The sequence below is a fragment of the Pholcus phalangioides genome, unplaced genomic scaffold (assembly GCF_987345545.1).
Source record: "Pholcus phalangioides strain wild (caught in Gottingen) unplaced genomic scaffold, Ppha-v1.0 ptg000021l_1, whole genome shotgun sequence".
In the NCBI taxonomy this organism is placed as follows: Eukaryota; Metazoa; Arthropoda; class Arachnida; order Araneae; family Pholcidae; genus Pholcus; species Pholcus phalangioides.
The window spans coordinates 8,639,605-8,655,162 of NW_028301614.1; the positions used below are offsets into that span (position 1 = coordinate 8,639,605).

The 15,558-nt window shown below is 37.5% G+C and overlaps 1 protein-coding gene across 1 annotated transcript; it reads left to right on the plus strand.

Annotated features, from left to right (window-relative positions):
• The first annotated feature begins 7,849 nt into the window (after positions 1 to 7,849).
• Positions 7,850 to 14,530, plus strand: LOC149070573 (uncharacterized). Its single transcript, XM_089249124.1, has 3 exons — positions 7,850 to 7,971; positions 12,658 to 12,729; positions 14,287 to 14,530. Exons 1-3 carry the CDS (start codon positions 7,923 to 7,925, stop codon positions 14,469 to 14,471), a joined length of 306 nt encoding a protein of 101 aa, XP_089105250.1. The 5' UTR covers positions 7,850 to 7,922; the 3' UTR covers positions 14,472 to 14,530.
• Positions 14,531 to 15,558: the final 1,028 nt, after the last annotated feature.

The window sequence follows — 15,558 nt, forward strand, 5'->3', positions numbered from 1 at the left end:
ACATACATACATATGTTTAAATAGATTGACGAGTATTCCCCCCAAGCTTTTTATGTGAGACCATTACACTGTGAAAATGCTTCCATGTACATAAAATCGCTAAATACATGTTAGTGTGTTTATATGACACATTTACATAATGCAGATAGAAAAAAAACCCCAAAACAGGTTTTTGCATGTGTAAATAAAAAAGGGGTAAGTGTGAAATATATTCTAATGTTTAAAGATTTCAGATCTATTAAATGTTGAAAAAAAAATACAAGAACTTTTCCACTGTCTGTCTGCCAAATTTGCTATCATATCATCCCCTCCCCCCATGTCAGAAGCATGAATGCACAAATTTTTATTTTTTTGGGTTTACCAACTGGTTGGACCCCTATTTTGTTATCTAAGCTTTGTCAGGAAACACGAATATTTAACCCTTATGAAGATGCACGTTACAAAGCATTTTAGGGAAATGAGACTCATAGAGTATGACATTCAAACATTTCCCACGTTGTTGAAAATTGCGCATTCATGCTTCTGGCATGAGTGGACAATGTAAAGATAATACTATGGGTAGGGAGGGGAATTTTTTCCCTATGTTCTACTGTGTAAGCAGTATCATTGCTGCAACAATTGGTGAAAAGATAATGTATATAAACTTTTTAACCTCTATGGCTAGGAAAGATGACATATGGAAGAAATTATTGCAAGAATATGTATAGATAAACCGCAAAACTGAGTAGAGTTTGAAAAACAATTAAGATTGTTATGATTTTTTGGGGGAGGGAGAAGTAAATGCTACTATTAGTCAACCCCGTAAACATGCCTCTTGGAAATTTCTGAGGAATTGATACATGGAACAAAGTTCACATGTGTGTGTAAATGTGTTGCTCTACCATATGTATGTTGTTTGAGTTAAGTGGCAGATGTCTGAATTTTCATGTTATGTAAGTATCATGTTGAAGGTCTTCCTGCTCTCTCCAGAATGACTTTCTCTAATGGGGAAACGGCTCGTGCCTAGGCCTTGAAGTTGGAAACTACAGAAAACCAACTTCATCCGACCACCACTATGCCAACATTGGAATAGTGAGGACCCAAGTTCGAAGCTGGATCCTCACGATGAAAATCCAGCATGATGCCCACACAATTGCACAGTAGCTGAAATACATACTACTACTTTGCCATTTTGATACATATTAATTTGCTATACATCCACCTTTCTCTGTGGAATTTCTAATAAATTGGTACATGCCGGAATTGCGTGTGCACATGTACAGTATATGTGTGGCCTTAATGTGTTGAAGAACATACTGGCAAAAGTCCCTACTTACCACAGAATAATTTATGATAATCATTTTCTTCGAATTAAGAGTTTCTTGGTGGTAAGAGCAATCATTTACAAATATCTATTGCAATTTCAGGGGTGTCAGAAGCATTTCGAACCTGTGGGTGCTCATCTTGAGCTTTATATATAGGGAATTTTGATTTCTGAATAAATTCTGGGGATGCTGAGACCCATGACAACAATTACAGTGGATGCTCGAGCATCCCCGGTTCCGATGTCACTGTGCAGTTGCATGCTTTAGAATTTAGGTGACATTAAAATAAGTGGAATCTTAATGGTTTATTTTCTAAAAATACATTTCTGATGCATAAATGCAGTAAATTACTGCATTGAGTTGACTTGAAAGAAAAATGCATAAACCTGCAGCGTTTTGTATGTGTGTGTTTCTTCAGGTATAGCAAAGAAAGTAAATAAATTAATTCTGATTAAGATGTGCCCAAACGTTATCAGATTACCCTTTATTTGTTTTGGAAACGAAATTTATTTTTATTCAGTGCAAAATGCAGAACAAAAATATACTTATATTTTTTATACTGTACAAGTATTAATAGTTTGGGAGCATGGAACTGACTGTTAATATAGTTAAATGTTCTTTGAGTTACGAATTATGCAAGATGTGAGTGAATTTGTAGAATGAATTAAACTCTTTACTCAAGTGTCATCGTATTATTTTCTATCGGGGGTTTAAAAAATAATTTATATCAATAAACTGTAATGGAATGACAGCTTTTTCTTCATAGATTATTTTGCGTTTTCTGCATTAAATATATATACACTACTAGGAAAAATATCAGCACAAAGTTAAGACTGTTTTTTCATCGCGAATAATGAGATCAATGAGCTTTACACAAATAAAAGTTCTGAGGAGATCAGTGTGTGATAAACTAGGATAGAGCTCAGAAAGTGGGGGAAGGGGAGAATGGAAAGTTCTCCGGCTTTTTGTTTGCTTGAACATTATGGTTAATAGCAGCGAAAAAAAATTCTGAAGACAAATTTCTGATTGATACCTTTTTTGCCAGATGTGAAATGCACTTTTCAGCAATGTCTAGTGATCGACGATGATCGATGCTTTTCCGAAAAAAAGACGTCGTCGACTGCTGTCATCGTCCATATGTCTCCAGAAAGTAACTTGATAACATCAAAGCAAGGCATATTATGTAGAATAAAAAACGTTGCTCATTTGCTGCATCACAGTATAAATTTCGTAGAAAATAGAATTGTCTTATTTTTGAAATGAAAGGAGGAAAAAAATCAATCAAAGAACATTTTACGTTAATGTGACTTGTATGTTGCTATTTATATACAGAGCATCCACATAATTACAAGACCATATTTTAAAGTAGCCTACAGGCGAAAAGTCATCAGAAAAGTGTGAAATTTAGTGCAGGACTTGATGAAGTGATGGGAATTTGTTTCATGTGAATAAAGATGCGTTCCACATGTCACCACCAGAGGGTGTTTCACTTTGAATACCTGTAGTAAATATTGAAATTTATCTGATGTCACGCAGCAGCTGTTATGAAACCTAAAACATTCGCGGAGATCTTGTTTCTCAATGTTTGCTGCTCGCAATTCCGCAGTAACTGCTCTACGGAAATATCGGACTTGAAGAGGATTCGAGAAGGTCCAATGGATGTTAAAAAACTTCGAAGTACACTGCTCAAAACAATTAGGGGAGCACATGGTTTTAACAAAATTACGCAAAGATGTATACCGATAAGTAACATAAAATGAATCATCCATAATTTAAAGCCTAGCAGGAAACGGAAGAAGAACACTTCATACGCAAATCAAAGTTCATGACGTCAAAAACCAGAAAAAGGAGATAATGTTGCAGAAACGCCTGTTTTACTGCCGTAACTGTGAAATTCGATTGCGCAGTATTTTTTTTTGAGACAAGGTGACTTGAGGATGTCTCAACAACGTGATTTACCGGAATCCATGGCATGGCGTGTTATAGGCAGACTGGAATCCGGGCAAACACAACGTAGTGTCGCGGACGCTGTGGGAGTCACCAGAAGTGTTGTTGCAAGGCTGTGGAATCGATTCCAAGAAACAGGAAATGTTAGACGTCGACCAGGGCAAGGTCGGCCACGCGCCACTACAGCAACTGATGACCGGTATATACGGTTAACAGCCCGTCGAAACAGAACAAAGAATGCTACGCAGCTGCAAAGACGGTTGCTCTTGGCAACAGGACGAAGGGTGTCCAGCCAAACAGTACGTAATCGGCTTCATGAGGGAGGGCTCTATGCACGTAGGCCAATGGTCTGCATTACGTTGACCCCACGCCACCGTGCGGCCCGAAGAAGATGGGCAGCTAAAAACATCGAGATTGGGAGCAACATGATTGGAGCCAAGTGCTGTTTACAGACGAGTCCCGATTCAGTCTGGAATGTGACACCCGACGTGTTCTGGTATGGAGGGACAGGGGCACTCGAAATAACCCCGCATTCGTTCGTGAAAGGTCACAATACCGACGAGCTGGTTGGATGGTATGGGGTGGAATCAGCATAGGCGGACGTACGGACCTGCATATCATTCGGAATAGCACTTTGACGGCCCGAAGGTATGCAGACGAGATACTGCGACCTCATGTCATCCCTTACGCTGGAGCCATTGGAGATTCTTGTTTTCCAGGATGATAATGCCCGACCGCATAGAGCTCGTCTGGTGGAGAACATGCTTGAAGCTGAAACAATACAGCGTATGGAATGGCCAGCGTGCTCCTGACCTGAATCCAATCGAGCATGTCCCAAACATGCTTGGACGACGAATTGCTGCGCGACCAAGGTCGCCCGTTACTGTCCGAGACTTGCAGATTGCACTTCTTGAGGAGTGGAACAGTATTCCCCAAAGTCTGATCGATAACCTCATCGCATCCATGGCAAACAGGTGTGCAGCAGTCTTAGCTGTTCGAGGAGACCACACGCCCTATTAAAACTCATGCATAATGTCTAAACAGTACTTTTTTTTATCGTTTACATGTAACCAAATTGTTGCCCTAAATCATCTTTTCATGTTTTTTCCATATTTTCAAAGAATTAAAGCTTAATTCCAAATTTTTTTACGTCTTTTTTCTGTATTGCGCATTGATACGCGTGTACTATCCATTGTATGCCAATACGTGGCTGTCTCGCACGGTTTTCTTCACTTTTTTGCTGGCTCCCCTAATTGTTTTGAGCAGTGTATGATAACGAAATTTGAAACCACAGGATCGTTGGCTGTTCGTCCTGAAAAAGGAAGAAAAACCCGTTTCTACAGACGCAGTACCGGAGGTTTCGCTTCAGGTGGAGGACGCGACAGAGCTTCAAATTCTCTTGGTAACACTAGTGTCAGGCGTGTAGCGCAGTCATTGGATAGACCGCGTTCAACTGTCCATAAGATCATGCGGAATATTCTCCGTACAAACTTTCTCGGTTGGCAGCGGTTGCTTCCACTTGAAGATGACGCTCGACTCCGGTTCTCATTGCAGTTTCTAGCTGGCTTTGAGGTCGATTCAGAATGGCCTTGGAATATCCTCCGGACAGACGAAGCGCGTTTTCACCTGGATGGTGCAGTCAATACTCACAACTGCCGAATTTGGGAACCAGAAAATCCTTAGGCCATCTTAGAGGTTCCGTTGCATTCATGAAAAATGACGGTATGGTGTGGATTTACTGCATCATTTATGATGGTTCGGTTCCTACTTCTACGAGGAGTTACGTTCTACAGGTCCAATGACATGTTCGATCACTGGGAAGCGATATGCATTGCTGTTACAGAATGAAATTGTTTCGGCTCTGCAAGCACGTCACTGCATTGCAGACACAATATTTCTGCAAGACGGAGCTGCTCCACACATTGCAGTGTGTGTTAAGAGTGTTCTTAAAACACATTTTACAGAAGAACGTGTCATCAGCCGGCACTTCCCTAATCTATGGCCTCCCAGGACCTTAATCCATGTGATTTTTGGCTTTGGGGGCATTTAAAACGTCTGGTAAGTCGTGACAATCCAAGAACTTTACCTGACCTTAAAAGCAGCAGCATTTCACGCCACGTGCTGAACATTTCCACGCGCACACTTTGGTCAGTTGTGGAACATGCCATCTTGCGATTTTACATGGTATCTGAAAATGATGGCCATCATGTGGAATATATTTTGTCGTTGTCGCAGTAACAATTATAAAAGTGTTTAGCAATAGTTAAAATTGTAAACGTTTGCCTAAATGTGCCATTACGCATGGGTGGAGATACGGGGGGGGGGGGGGCGTTAAAGGTGGAGTCGACTGATCTAATGTATATATCAGCTGACATCATCATCATCGTGCCCCCCCCCCTCCCAGACTTCCAAGTCAATCTCCAGCCTATGTCATTACGTAATAAAACACCCTCTGTGGCGACATGTGCAACTAATTTTTCTTTCCCCCGAAACAAATTCCCATCTCTTCATGAAGTCCTCCATAAAATTTCACAATTTTCTGATGACTGGTTTCGCCAGTAGGCTACTTTAAAATAGGGTCTTATTATTATGGACGACCTGTATTTTTCTTCGATTAAAGTTAATTATGTGCTTTACTTGAGAAAAACATGACACCCTCTTTTTTTAGAAGAAATTTTTGTTTCAGTAATCAGACGAATACAGCTAAATTCAATAGCGTATGCAGGATTTTCTCAAGGGGGAGGGGGCGGGGTTGTCTTTTGCTGAGAAACACCATAATCCTCGCTCAAGGGAGAGGGGAATAGAAAACCCTTTCTTATGCCTATAGTTACATTAGAAACTGCACTGGGGAAAGTAGGTATGACTAATAACTTTGTTCTACAACACACCTTCCCAAGTTCTTTACTTACCGAGACGGGCGACCACCGGCAGATGGCACCTTCATTCCCCCCACCCCAACTTCACGGATTGAAAATTGCCGTTTGTCGATATGACCGGAATCGGTGTGTGGTAAAGTAGTAGGCCTCTAACGCCGGGTTCACTATTTCTTTCTTTCAAACCGAGCACAAATCCAGTCCATCGTCATGGGTAATTTACCACCGAGTGAGTTGTGCCGGCCGGAAGAAGTGTACCTTATTAACTGGGAGATCGGCTCGCATTCGAGCCTCAAAGTTGGGAACCACAGAAAACCAACTTCATTCGACCACCACTGTGGCGACGGTGGGATTCGAACCCGAATGCGTCACTATGACAACTCGACCACCACATCCGGGTTCACCGTGGACCGATATGAAATACGACTTCTTGTCCCCGCAGCATCTACATATAGTTGCAGCACCGTGTTTCATAAAGTGTAAAACGCTTATTTTTAATAAGGCATATCTACAAATGTACAGAATTGTCGAGCGAGCGCGGAGTTTAACAGGTGGAGTAAACATAAACATTTGAATTAGTTCCGTTTTGTAGGTCGATGCTTTGGGCAAGGCCAATAAAAATAGTTATTCAATTTTTAAACTATTAATTTTTACCCTCTTTATTTTTTTGACCACGGATTGGTTAAAAACTTAAAATGTGAACCCCTTGCACTACGCGACACCCCACCACGCAAAAACCAGATAATGGGCTGCATAGCCGGAGATAAACTCGAAAGTCTGGGGGGCACGATGATGTTGCCAATTAATATATACATTAGATTAGTCAACTCCATCTTTGACGCTGGGGGGGGGGGGGCAATAGCTCTCATGCCCCCGTATCTCCGCCCATGGTGGGCTGATATCTGAGCAGAAGAGTGCAGAACAATTTTGAACGGAGTGAGGTTTGAGTGTTGGAGCAGTTTGTTCCATGTGGGCCGAGCGCTAGTACTGATCATCGTGCCAGACAGCGATGACAGAGTCAGATGAGGAGAACGGAACGCCGTCCAAATAAAATGCGCCCGAATGAGCCAGTTTCTCTGATGTACCAGCTCTTAATGAATTGCACTCCGACGAAAGCGAAGATACGCAATGTGGCGCTGTTCACCGTCCACATCGACCGCGCTGTGCGAAACTCCATCTTAAAAACCAGTTTTTCCGCAGATTGGAGTGTCTAGTGTTGCGGATGTAGACCCGGCTTGAGCTGGCTCGCCCTTATCCGCGCACAGTGGACGTATTCAAGAATAGGAATACAAGTAAGCTAGTACAGTCGAATCCCGTTATAACGAACTCCAAGAGGCCGGAGGAATCATTTCATTATAACAAAATTTCGTTGTAAAGGAAAGGAATTCCAGGTTTTTGCATTGCTCTTATGAAAACGAGTTTTTCGATATTCCGAGGTGGCCTCGGTCCCATCCACCTCGGATTATCGAGACTCTACTGTACCTAAGTTCTTGTTTACATTTAGGCATGGAACCTTTATCATAGGTTCTATAAAAACTGGTTGTTTTTCTTTTACGATTCGGATGAGCGAGTGTTTTTTCGTTCAACATCCGTCGTTTTTAGAAGTTATCTTAATAAAAAAAAAAAAAATAAAAAAACTCATAAAATTCATGACTGTTTCTTTATTTCCGTAACTTATACATGCTTTTATGTTTGTGATAAAGCACTCTCCAGATATGACGACTATCAAATTCATCTTAAAACGTAGTACATATGGTCAAAACATAGTATTCGACATCTGCAAAGAAGAACTTGTGCTATGGATTGTTTTTTTAAAATCTCTTTCATTTGCTTGATTCTATATTTAGGTAAGCAGTAGAAATTTGTGTATTCGTTTTATTATAATAATCAGGCAATTGGAAAATGAAGTTTGTAGGAGGTCAGCAACATGCATGGATATAAAATGGACATTAGCATGAATAATTTTGATGGTGCTGTACAATATCCTCCACTAATTAAAAATTAAATTTAAATAAAAACTAAATTATATTTAAATTTTTTTCTAATTTTTAATTTGTTGAATACAAGAAGTTATCAATGGAAATACGTATTAAATTCAAGAATCGATCCAATAATAATTTATATTTATTAGTTTGAGTGAAGTATATATCATAGGCACTGGACCCTAGGAGCTGAGACCATTTGGGCTCCCCAATAAATTTTGTAGGAGGGCCGAGCTCCCGAATAATTTCTGGAAAAACAATGCAATGTACCTTCCCTCACGCGTGTGTGCTTGAGTCCTGTATATACGGGACGACGAGCTACTTTCACACTCCCCCCCCCCCAAATGTTTTCTTCATGTTGGCACCTCTGGTATACATTAGATGAAAAGACATATCATGTTTGAGAAAAGTCGAGAATACAAATGAAATTACTGTATAGCAGATAATTATACCACTCTCACAAAAACTTAACTGATAAGCGAAAAAAATTGTTCATAGTAAGATCGAGATCTCACTCCCTCGAGGATTGTGAAAGAATTGTCGGTTGCCGCTCCGGTAGCACGCTTACTCCCGTGAGTACTTGCTGGGCCTTCTGCATACGCGAAAAATAATTGGCAATGGCAGAAAAACAAATAATGAAAAAAAAAATGGAATATTAATTTTTGCATAATTCATAAGGGTACTTGAGGCAGCAAATGCTCAAAACCTCTGTTCTAACTTTCTATTCCAATTGAAAATACTGTTGACAAAGAAGTCTTGATTTTTGATGATAATGCTGGTTTGTTGTTTGTTAAATGCTCCCAGTGTATGTAGAAAACCCATTTTTATTGCATAAGTTGTTGGGATATGAAATTGGAATTAACTCGGTTTAAAAAAAAAAATACTTTCGCATGTGTACTTAGTGTTTAGGTAATATGTCGGCTGAAGTGAATCCTACATCAGACTTACACAATTCAGCGGAAGTACAGTCGGCCTCGCTTAATCGGGTAACGGATAATCTGATACCCCGCTTATACTGATAAAATCGTCCGGAACCAAAATTTCTCTCACAGAGACAATGTTAAAGTTCTCCGCTCAATGTGATAACTTCTAAAACTTTTTTCCCCGCTTATAATCGAATAATGAATTTCATACGATAACTGTAAATGTATATCAACCACTATGTACATAATTTTTATTGAATGGAGCATTCAAAAGTTAAATAAATATGTAAACAGTTGAAATTTATAAAAAGTATAGAATTGGTACCCTCTAATGTCAGAATTATTTTCAGTATATTTAATTATTTTGTATTATTTTTATTCTTAGTTTAGCCCGTAGAGAGCGCTAACTTTTCAAATAAAATAAAATCTTAAAAAATATGCCCAAATGTCACATGGCTTCGTGCAATGCCTTAAAATTAGAAAAAAATACACGAAAAGAAAGAATTTCTGTTTGTGTGAAACAGATTGAAAGTTTTGAATGCAATAATAATAATAATAATAATAATAATAATAATAATAATAATAACTCAAACTGAAATTACCAAAAATCATGGAATTTCTCAAGCTTTCTCAGCATGGTCCAGGTCTTCTACCGTCCCCTAAAATCATTTTCATCGAGACAGAATGGTGGGCCATGATCTTGTTAGAAGGAGGAGGAATTTCTCGAGCTTGGGTATCAAGCATTACAAAAAATGTGGATGAAATTGAAGATTTGCGAAAAAAACAGAAGCCCCCTCTAAATGACGGGCCTGATCTGGTTGAAATTTTCAAGAATTTGCCTATTAGGGCCTCAGAAAAATTACTTGGCCCGGAGGCCCATGATGCTTTTAAGATGGCCCTGTGTGTAGACTAATTTCTATCGCAATGGTTTCATTACTGAAAAGCCAAAAATGCACCAATCAACCTCGCCATGATTAGGGAAAAAACAGACGAAATCGACAAAGATTTTCAAAACTCCAAAAATATAGAAGCATAATATAATTATAATTTCAATTTGAAATCCCGTATCTGTTGATTTTCTCTCTCAACATTGGGCTAATTTGCTTTCTGAATTCATTTCGTCTTGTATACATCGCACCATATATTCTAGCTGCCTTTAGCACTGATATTGGTATGTTATTATGAATATTTTTTAAACTTAAAATCTGATATTTAATTCATTCTTCTCTGATATATTTCTGCTGGGATAATATGATAATTAAATAGACACTATATTTTTTCGATACAAAATCTATACAAAAGTACGAAACTGCATTCTGATTGTTCCCCGTATAATCGGATAGTATTTGCCGGAATCGTTGATATCCGTTTAAGCGGATCCTACGGTGTTTCGAATTAACCCAAGATGTGATCATAATAAAAATATTTCGTGTTCTCCAAGTTATCAGCACAACTATTGCAGATTTTCTTAGATGGAATGATTATGAGGAACTGCAAAAAAAAATGGGTAGCCAAAATTTATATCTTGAATCATACTGTGATGAATTCAAATGGCGCAAATACGTGAGAAGCAACGGCTGGGTTGTATTTAAGGGTGGGGGAGAGGGTAGAATGCGAGAAAATGATCAAATACCAAACAAACAGAATTATGATGGCAGGTACTTATCGCGAGTATTTGTGTACAGGGCCACAAATAGATGCTTGGTCAAGCGCGCATTTTAGCTCCTCCTTGTAATAATGTTCAAGGAGAGGTTAAAGCATAGTTTCTCAAATCTTTTGCTCCATCGCCCCTTGTTCAAAAATCGCCCCCTTGGAAACTTCCAACGCCCCCAGGGGGCGATATTGCCCACTTTGGGAAACACTTGGTTAAAGAATGAAATTTGCGTCCCGGAGCACCAGACACACCTGCTCCCCTCCCCCTTAGTTGCGGCCCTGCTTGTATAACACTCGTTTTTTAAGATACTGTACTTAGTATAAAACTAGGCTTATAATATTGTAAATTTTCGAAAAAGAGGGAGCAAAACATGATAGACTGGCCGTGAACTGTTATGCAGAGCGCCAGACCCAAAAATATTAAAGGGGCCTACATCTCCTGTATTTTCAGGCCAAGGTTTTTTTTTTTTTTTTTAAATATATATTCTGTCATGAACAGACTCCCCAGGAAAGGATGTGAAGAACCTTTTGTTTTAAACTCTTAGAATCTTATAATAATAGAAATCCCTTTGCACACTCAGTCAATACACGTAGTTTCGGTTATATCCTGAAAATTTTCTTCCTGAAAATCTTTATTATTCTTTTCTCATACTCTCTCTCTCTCTCTCTCTCTTTTTTCAATTTTTTCATTTTTTCAATATTTCTCTTTTCCTACATTATTATATTATGATAATCTTTGTTTTATTTGTATTTTAGCACATATACCATAATGAGCCCCTCTATGCCCATTTGCATATTTTCATCTGACAATTTTCATGTCTAAATATATTTACATAATTTATTTTTTATATGCCAGTTTTGCATTAACTTTGATAAATAGGTTTCCATGTGAAAAATTACATTTCCTTATTCTTTTGAGACAAACATATCTCTGTAATCTATAATTTCTATGTACATATGCAAAAAACACTAATTTTATTGTGCACTGTTGTAATTTTGTGCTCAAGAAAACATTATCTCTTCAAAAATATACCCGTTTCCAAGTCATTACTCGGAGAAAAGATAGATTTTTATTTTATATATATATTCTCTATCAGGAGTTTTTTTTTTAAATGGTTATATGCGATTAAATAGGTTCCAGGTAGCACTAGCTAATATTTTCAAATTATTTACATAAATATTCCAAAACCAAAAAAAAAAAAAAATTCACTTCATATCTTGAAAAATAACGAAGTGATACTGTCTCTGTATCACAAAATAAACATGTTCATTATCAAAATGTAATCATAATTTTCCCTTTTCTATTTTGGGAATCTAGGATTGGTAAAATGCATTTTTATGTTACAAATATCACTTTGTTGTTATGTTCCAAATTTATCAATAATTGTAAAAGAATTAAAAGACTCAGTGTTTCCCTCTTGAAAAGCATATACAAGATAGAAAGATGCAGAAAAAGCCAAAAAAGAAAAACTATAGTATAGGATAATATAGGAAAAATAGATAAAAATAAAAGGACAATAAAGAAAAAACAACATGACAAAAAGAATAAAGATTTTAATAATTAAAAAAAAATCTAGAATTTCAAATTGTCAACTTCACTGCCATCTAGTAACATATTTTCGCATTATGAATATTTTAGACTACCGCTAGATGGCAGCATTAGATCTGAGGCATTCGGGCATCATACTATAAAATTCCTTAACAACGAATCCTTTATCAGCAAATCAAATTGCAGACACAAATGCAATTTCCAAGAAGAGTCGATAGAAAAAAATTATTTATATTTGAGAATTCTAAACATAGAAGTAATTCATCCTACAACTACTGTATGTGCACTATAAATAACGGAGAAGGCTGATAAAATGCAACATATCTAAAGTTATCTTTTCAGTAATCTCTACCTTCAATTGTCAATATTCAAATAAATATTTTGTATGAACAACTTAAAAATTTCGATGGATTTCTGTATTTACAGTTGTCGTCAAATCCCAAGATCCCGATGCAGATGCTTACGATTATGGAACGCATACACAAGGCCAGAGGCTAGGTGGGTCTGAATTCATATACAGTGTATGTCATACGAGATTTATACAGAAGAAAAAAAAAAGAATGAAACTAGAGATGTTATCTGTTCTAGTCTTGAAGAGTACACAAATATATAAAATACAGTCAGTGACGTAACTTAGCAGGTGCAGCAAGTGCATCCGCACAGGGCTCACTTGGAAGGGAAGGGGCTAAATGGACCATTCTCTCTGGCCCAAGAATGAGCCAGAAGGGGCCTAAATACAAATTATTTCACAGGACACAGGAATGGCTAGTTACGGCACTGAATGCAGTTATAAAAGACACAATGATAAAGGCCCAGCTTTATGAAAGTAATGAACAAATCATAACGTATTCATATATCAATCATTCATTTTCTCTTTTCAATATTATGTAATTCAAAATCATAATGGAAATTAATACTTATTAATCATAAATTTATCTCTATTAACATGCAACAGGGTGTGTATATGTCAGCCAGAATGTCCGCGGATCTGTGATTCTATAAATTTGAAGAAATTTATTCATCAAATTTGTGCCTTCATCGTGACAAATGGTGCTTTTGAGATGCCCTTAAAGCCGATTGTCCCATGGATGATGACCGAAATGGCTATTCAACGGGGAAGTGTCAAGAAAACAGCTGTTGTAGGTAAAGTTCAGCTGCTATAAACGTTCAACATGGTTCAAATATGTTGGACCATGAGTTTTATGTTGAACCATAGGTAGAGCATCGTCTTGCTTGCATAAATTTCTTGCAAGCTTCTTTTATGTACCAGGAAAATATTGTGACTAAGATGAGAGTTTTCAGAAACTGAAAAGTAAAGCTTTTCTTTTGATTTCATGAAAAAAAAATTACCCCTGAAAAATTTTTCATACTCTGGAATTCAGAGTATGCAATAGTATTCAGTGTCTGGATACCATTTGGTACGAACGTGAGCGGAGATACGGGGGCGTGGGGGCCCCGCGTAAAAGGTGGAGTCGACTGATCTAATGTATATATGAATTGACATTATCATCATCGTGCCCCCTCCACACTTCCAAGTCTATCTCCCTAGGGATACGAATCAACCAGTTCATCAAACAGGGCTATTTTTTCTTCGAATGGTGACCTTTCATTTTTCAGGACGTTAAATCAACCGATAACGTTTAGTCTTTGTATCATAGTTTCCCAACCTTTTTTCGTTCCATTGCTCCCTTCTTCGGAAATTTTTTTGTCCCATCCCCCAACGCAATCTAACCCATAGGATCCTATGTTATACCCGTAGCGTCTATCCCCCCCCCCCTGGAACATTCCATCGCCCCCAGGGGGCGTTAACACCCACGTTGGGAATCACTAGTATATACTATTTTAAAGTTGAAGACTTTAGGGGTACTTCAAATTACTTTCAAATGTATGACTTTCCAAGTGGAAATTTAACTGCGATAAACGTAATTAATGATATCGTAAATAAGTAACTGAATGGTAATAAATTACTCATTATTATTTTTTGTAATTAACATAAAGGTTACGTTTGAATTTTATTAATAGTTTATATTGTATACGTGTTTTTTTAACCGTTAGGTGAGCTATCACCAGGAGCCATAGCAGGCATTATAATAGGTGCGATAGCTGCAATGTTTGCTATTGGAGCGGCGGTATTTTTCTGCTTCTACACCTTGAGGAAGATGAACGAAACAAAAATGATTCGAAGAGCTCACATCCTGACAGTACATAATATGGAAAATCGACAACCCGATGCCAAATGATGAATGAAATATCATAGTTATGTAGAATATTTTTTTCAGAAACAATAAACATTTTTAAAACCTCTATAACTTTTGTTTGTACTTTATTACAAATTCTATTTAGTTACATGCGAAAAAATTAAATCTTTTTGCATTTGCAATTAATATAATAAATAAATACACATATAATGAAATATTGTGTAATATGAATTTTGAAAAAAAAACCCTAAATATAACAAATAACTTTCCTGCGATAAAACTAAAAATATTGAAATAATCCATTTTTCCGTCAAAAGATGATTTTTGACTGATTTTCTCTTTTTTTTCGAGAGCAAGTCATTCACTTTTTGCCAGTAGACAAATCAATTCACTAAATGAATCTGCTGAATTCTATCACCGAATGCTGAGTTATATTTCTAAATTCTATAGCTAAATATGATATTTTTGATCATTGATTATTTTTGTCGCACCACGGTCATTTTCTGTACACGAGGGCTAATTAGACCGGGACCTACAATTTATTACTAATTCCGAACGGCAGGCTTATTTTTTATACTCATCGAGAGGTTGGTGCGCTAACCCCTCGATGGTCAAGTCGCCGTTTTTTTGTTGTGTACCCCTGTGTCAGGAAAGTTTTCGGACAAGGACGAACCGGGTATCGAACTCGCGACACCTCTAAACATCCTTTGGTACTTTAGGCGAACATCTTATCGACCGGACATTTTTAAAATAAAAATGCAAATATGAGGTCACTACAGGATAAATGCACAACGAGGTGACAAAAAAAATTCCCATAACAAATTTGGATGCCATTTATTTCTAAAATACAACAGCACAATTAAAAATGCAATTACAAAAAGTTATAAAAACTAAAAATAGTTCAATTTCTCTTATTCTAAAAAACTCTTTAAAAACCAGTATTTCTTTTTTCTATTTTTCCAGTTAACGGAAAAATTTTGACATTAAAGTACGGAAAAAATTCTGGGGCTCAGTGGAAACTTCGACTTAAACAGGTATCCGAGTTATCGGAGTTTGACTTATCGCGAATTCACTGTGCGTACATTCATCAACAGCCAAACATTTGACTCTTGGAATAGAGAGGCCCCAA

Bases quoted from the DNA above. Each gene is read 5' to 3' on its own strand.
- LOC149070573 (XM_089249124.1), top strand. From the start codon at position 7,923: ATGGATTGTTTTTTTAAAATCTCTTTCATTTGCTTGATTCTATATTTA. The intron at 7,972-12,657 runs GTAAGCAGTAGA...CTGTATTTACAG, and splicing joins TTGCTTGATTCTATATTTAG to TTGTCGTCAAATCCCAAGAT. The intron at 12,730-14,286 runs GTGGGTCTGAAT...TTTAACCGTTAG, and splicing joins TACACAAGGCCAGAGGCTAG to GTGAGCTATCACCAGGAGCC.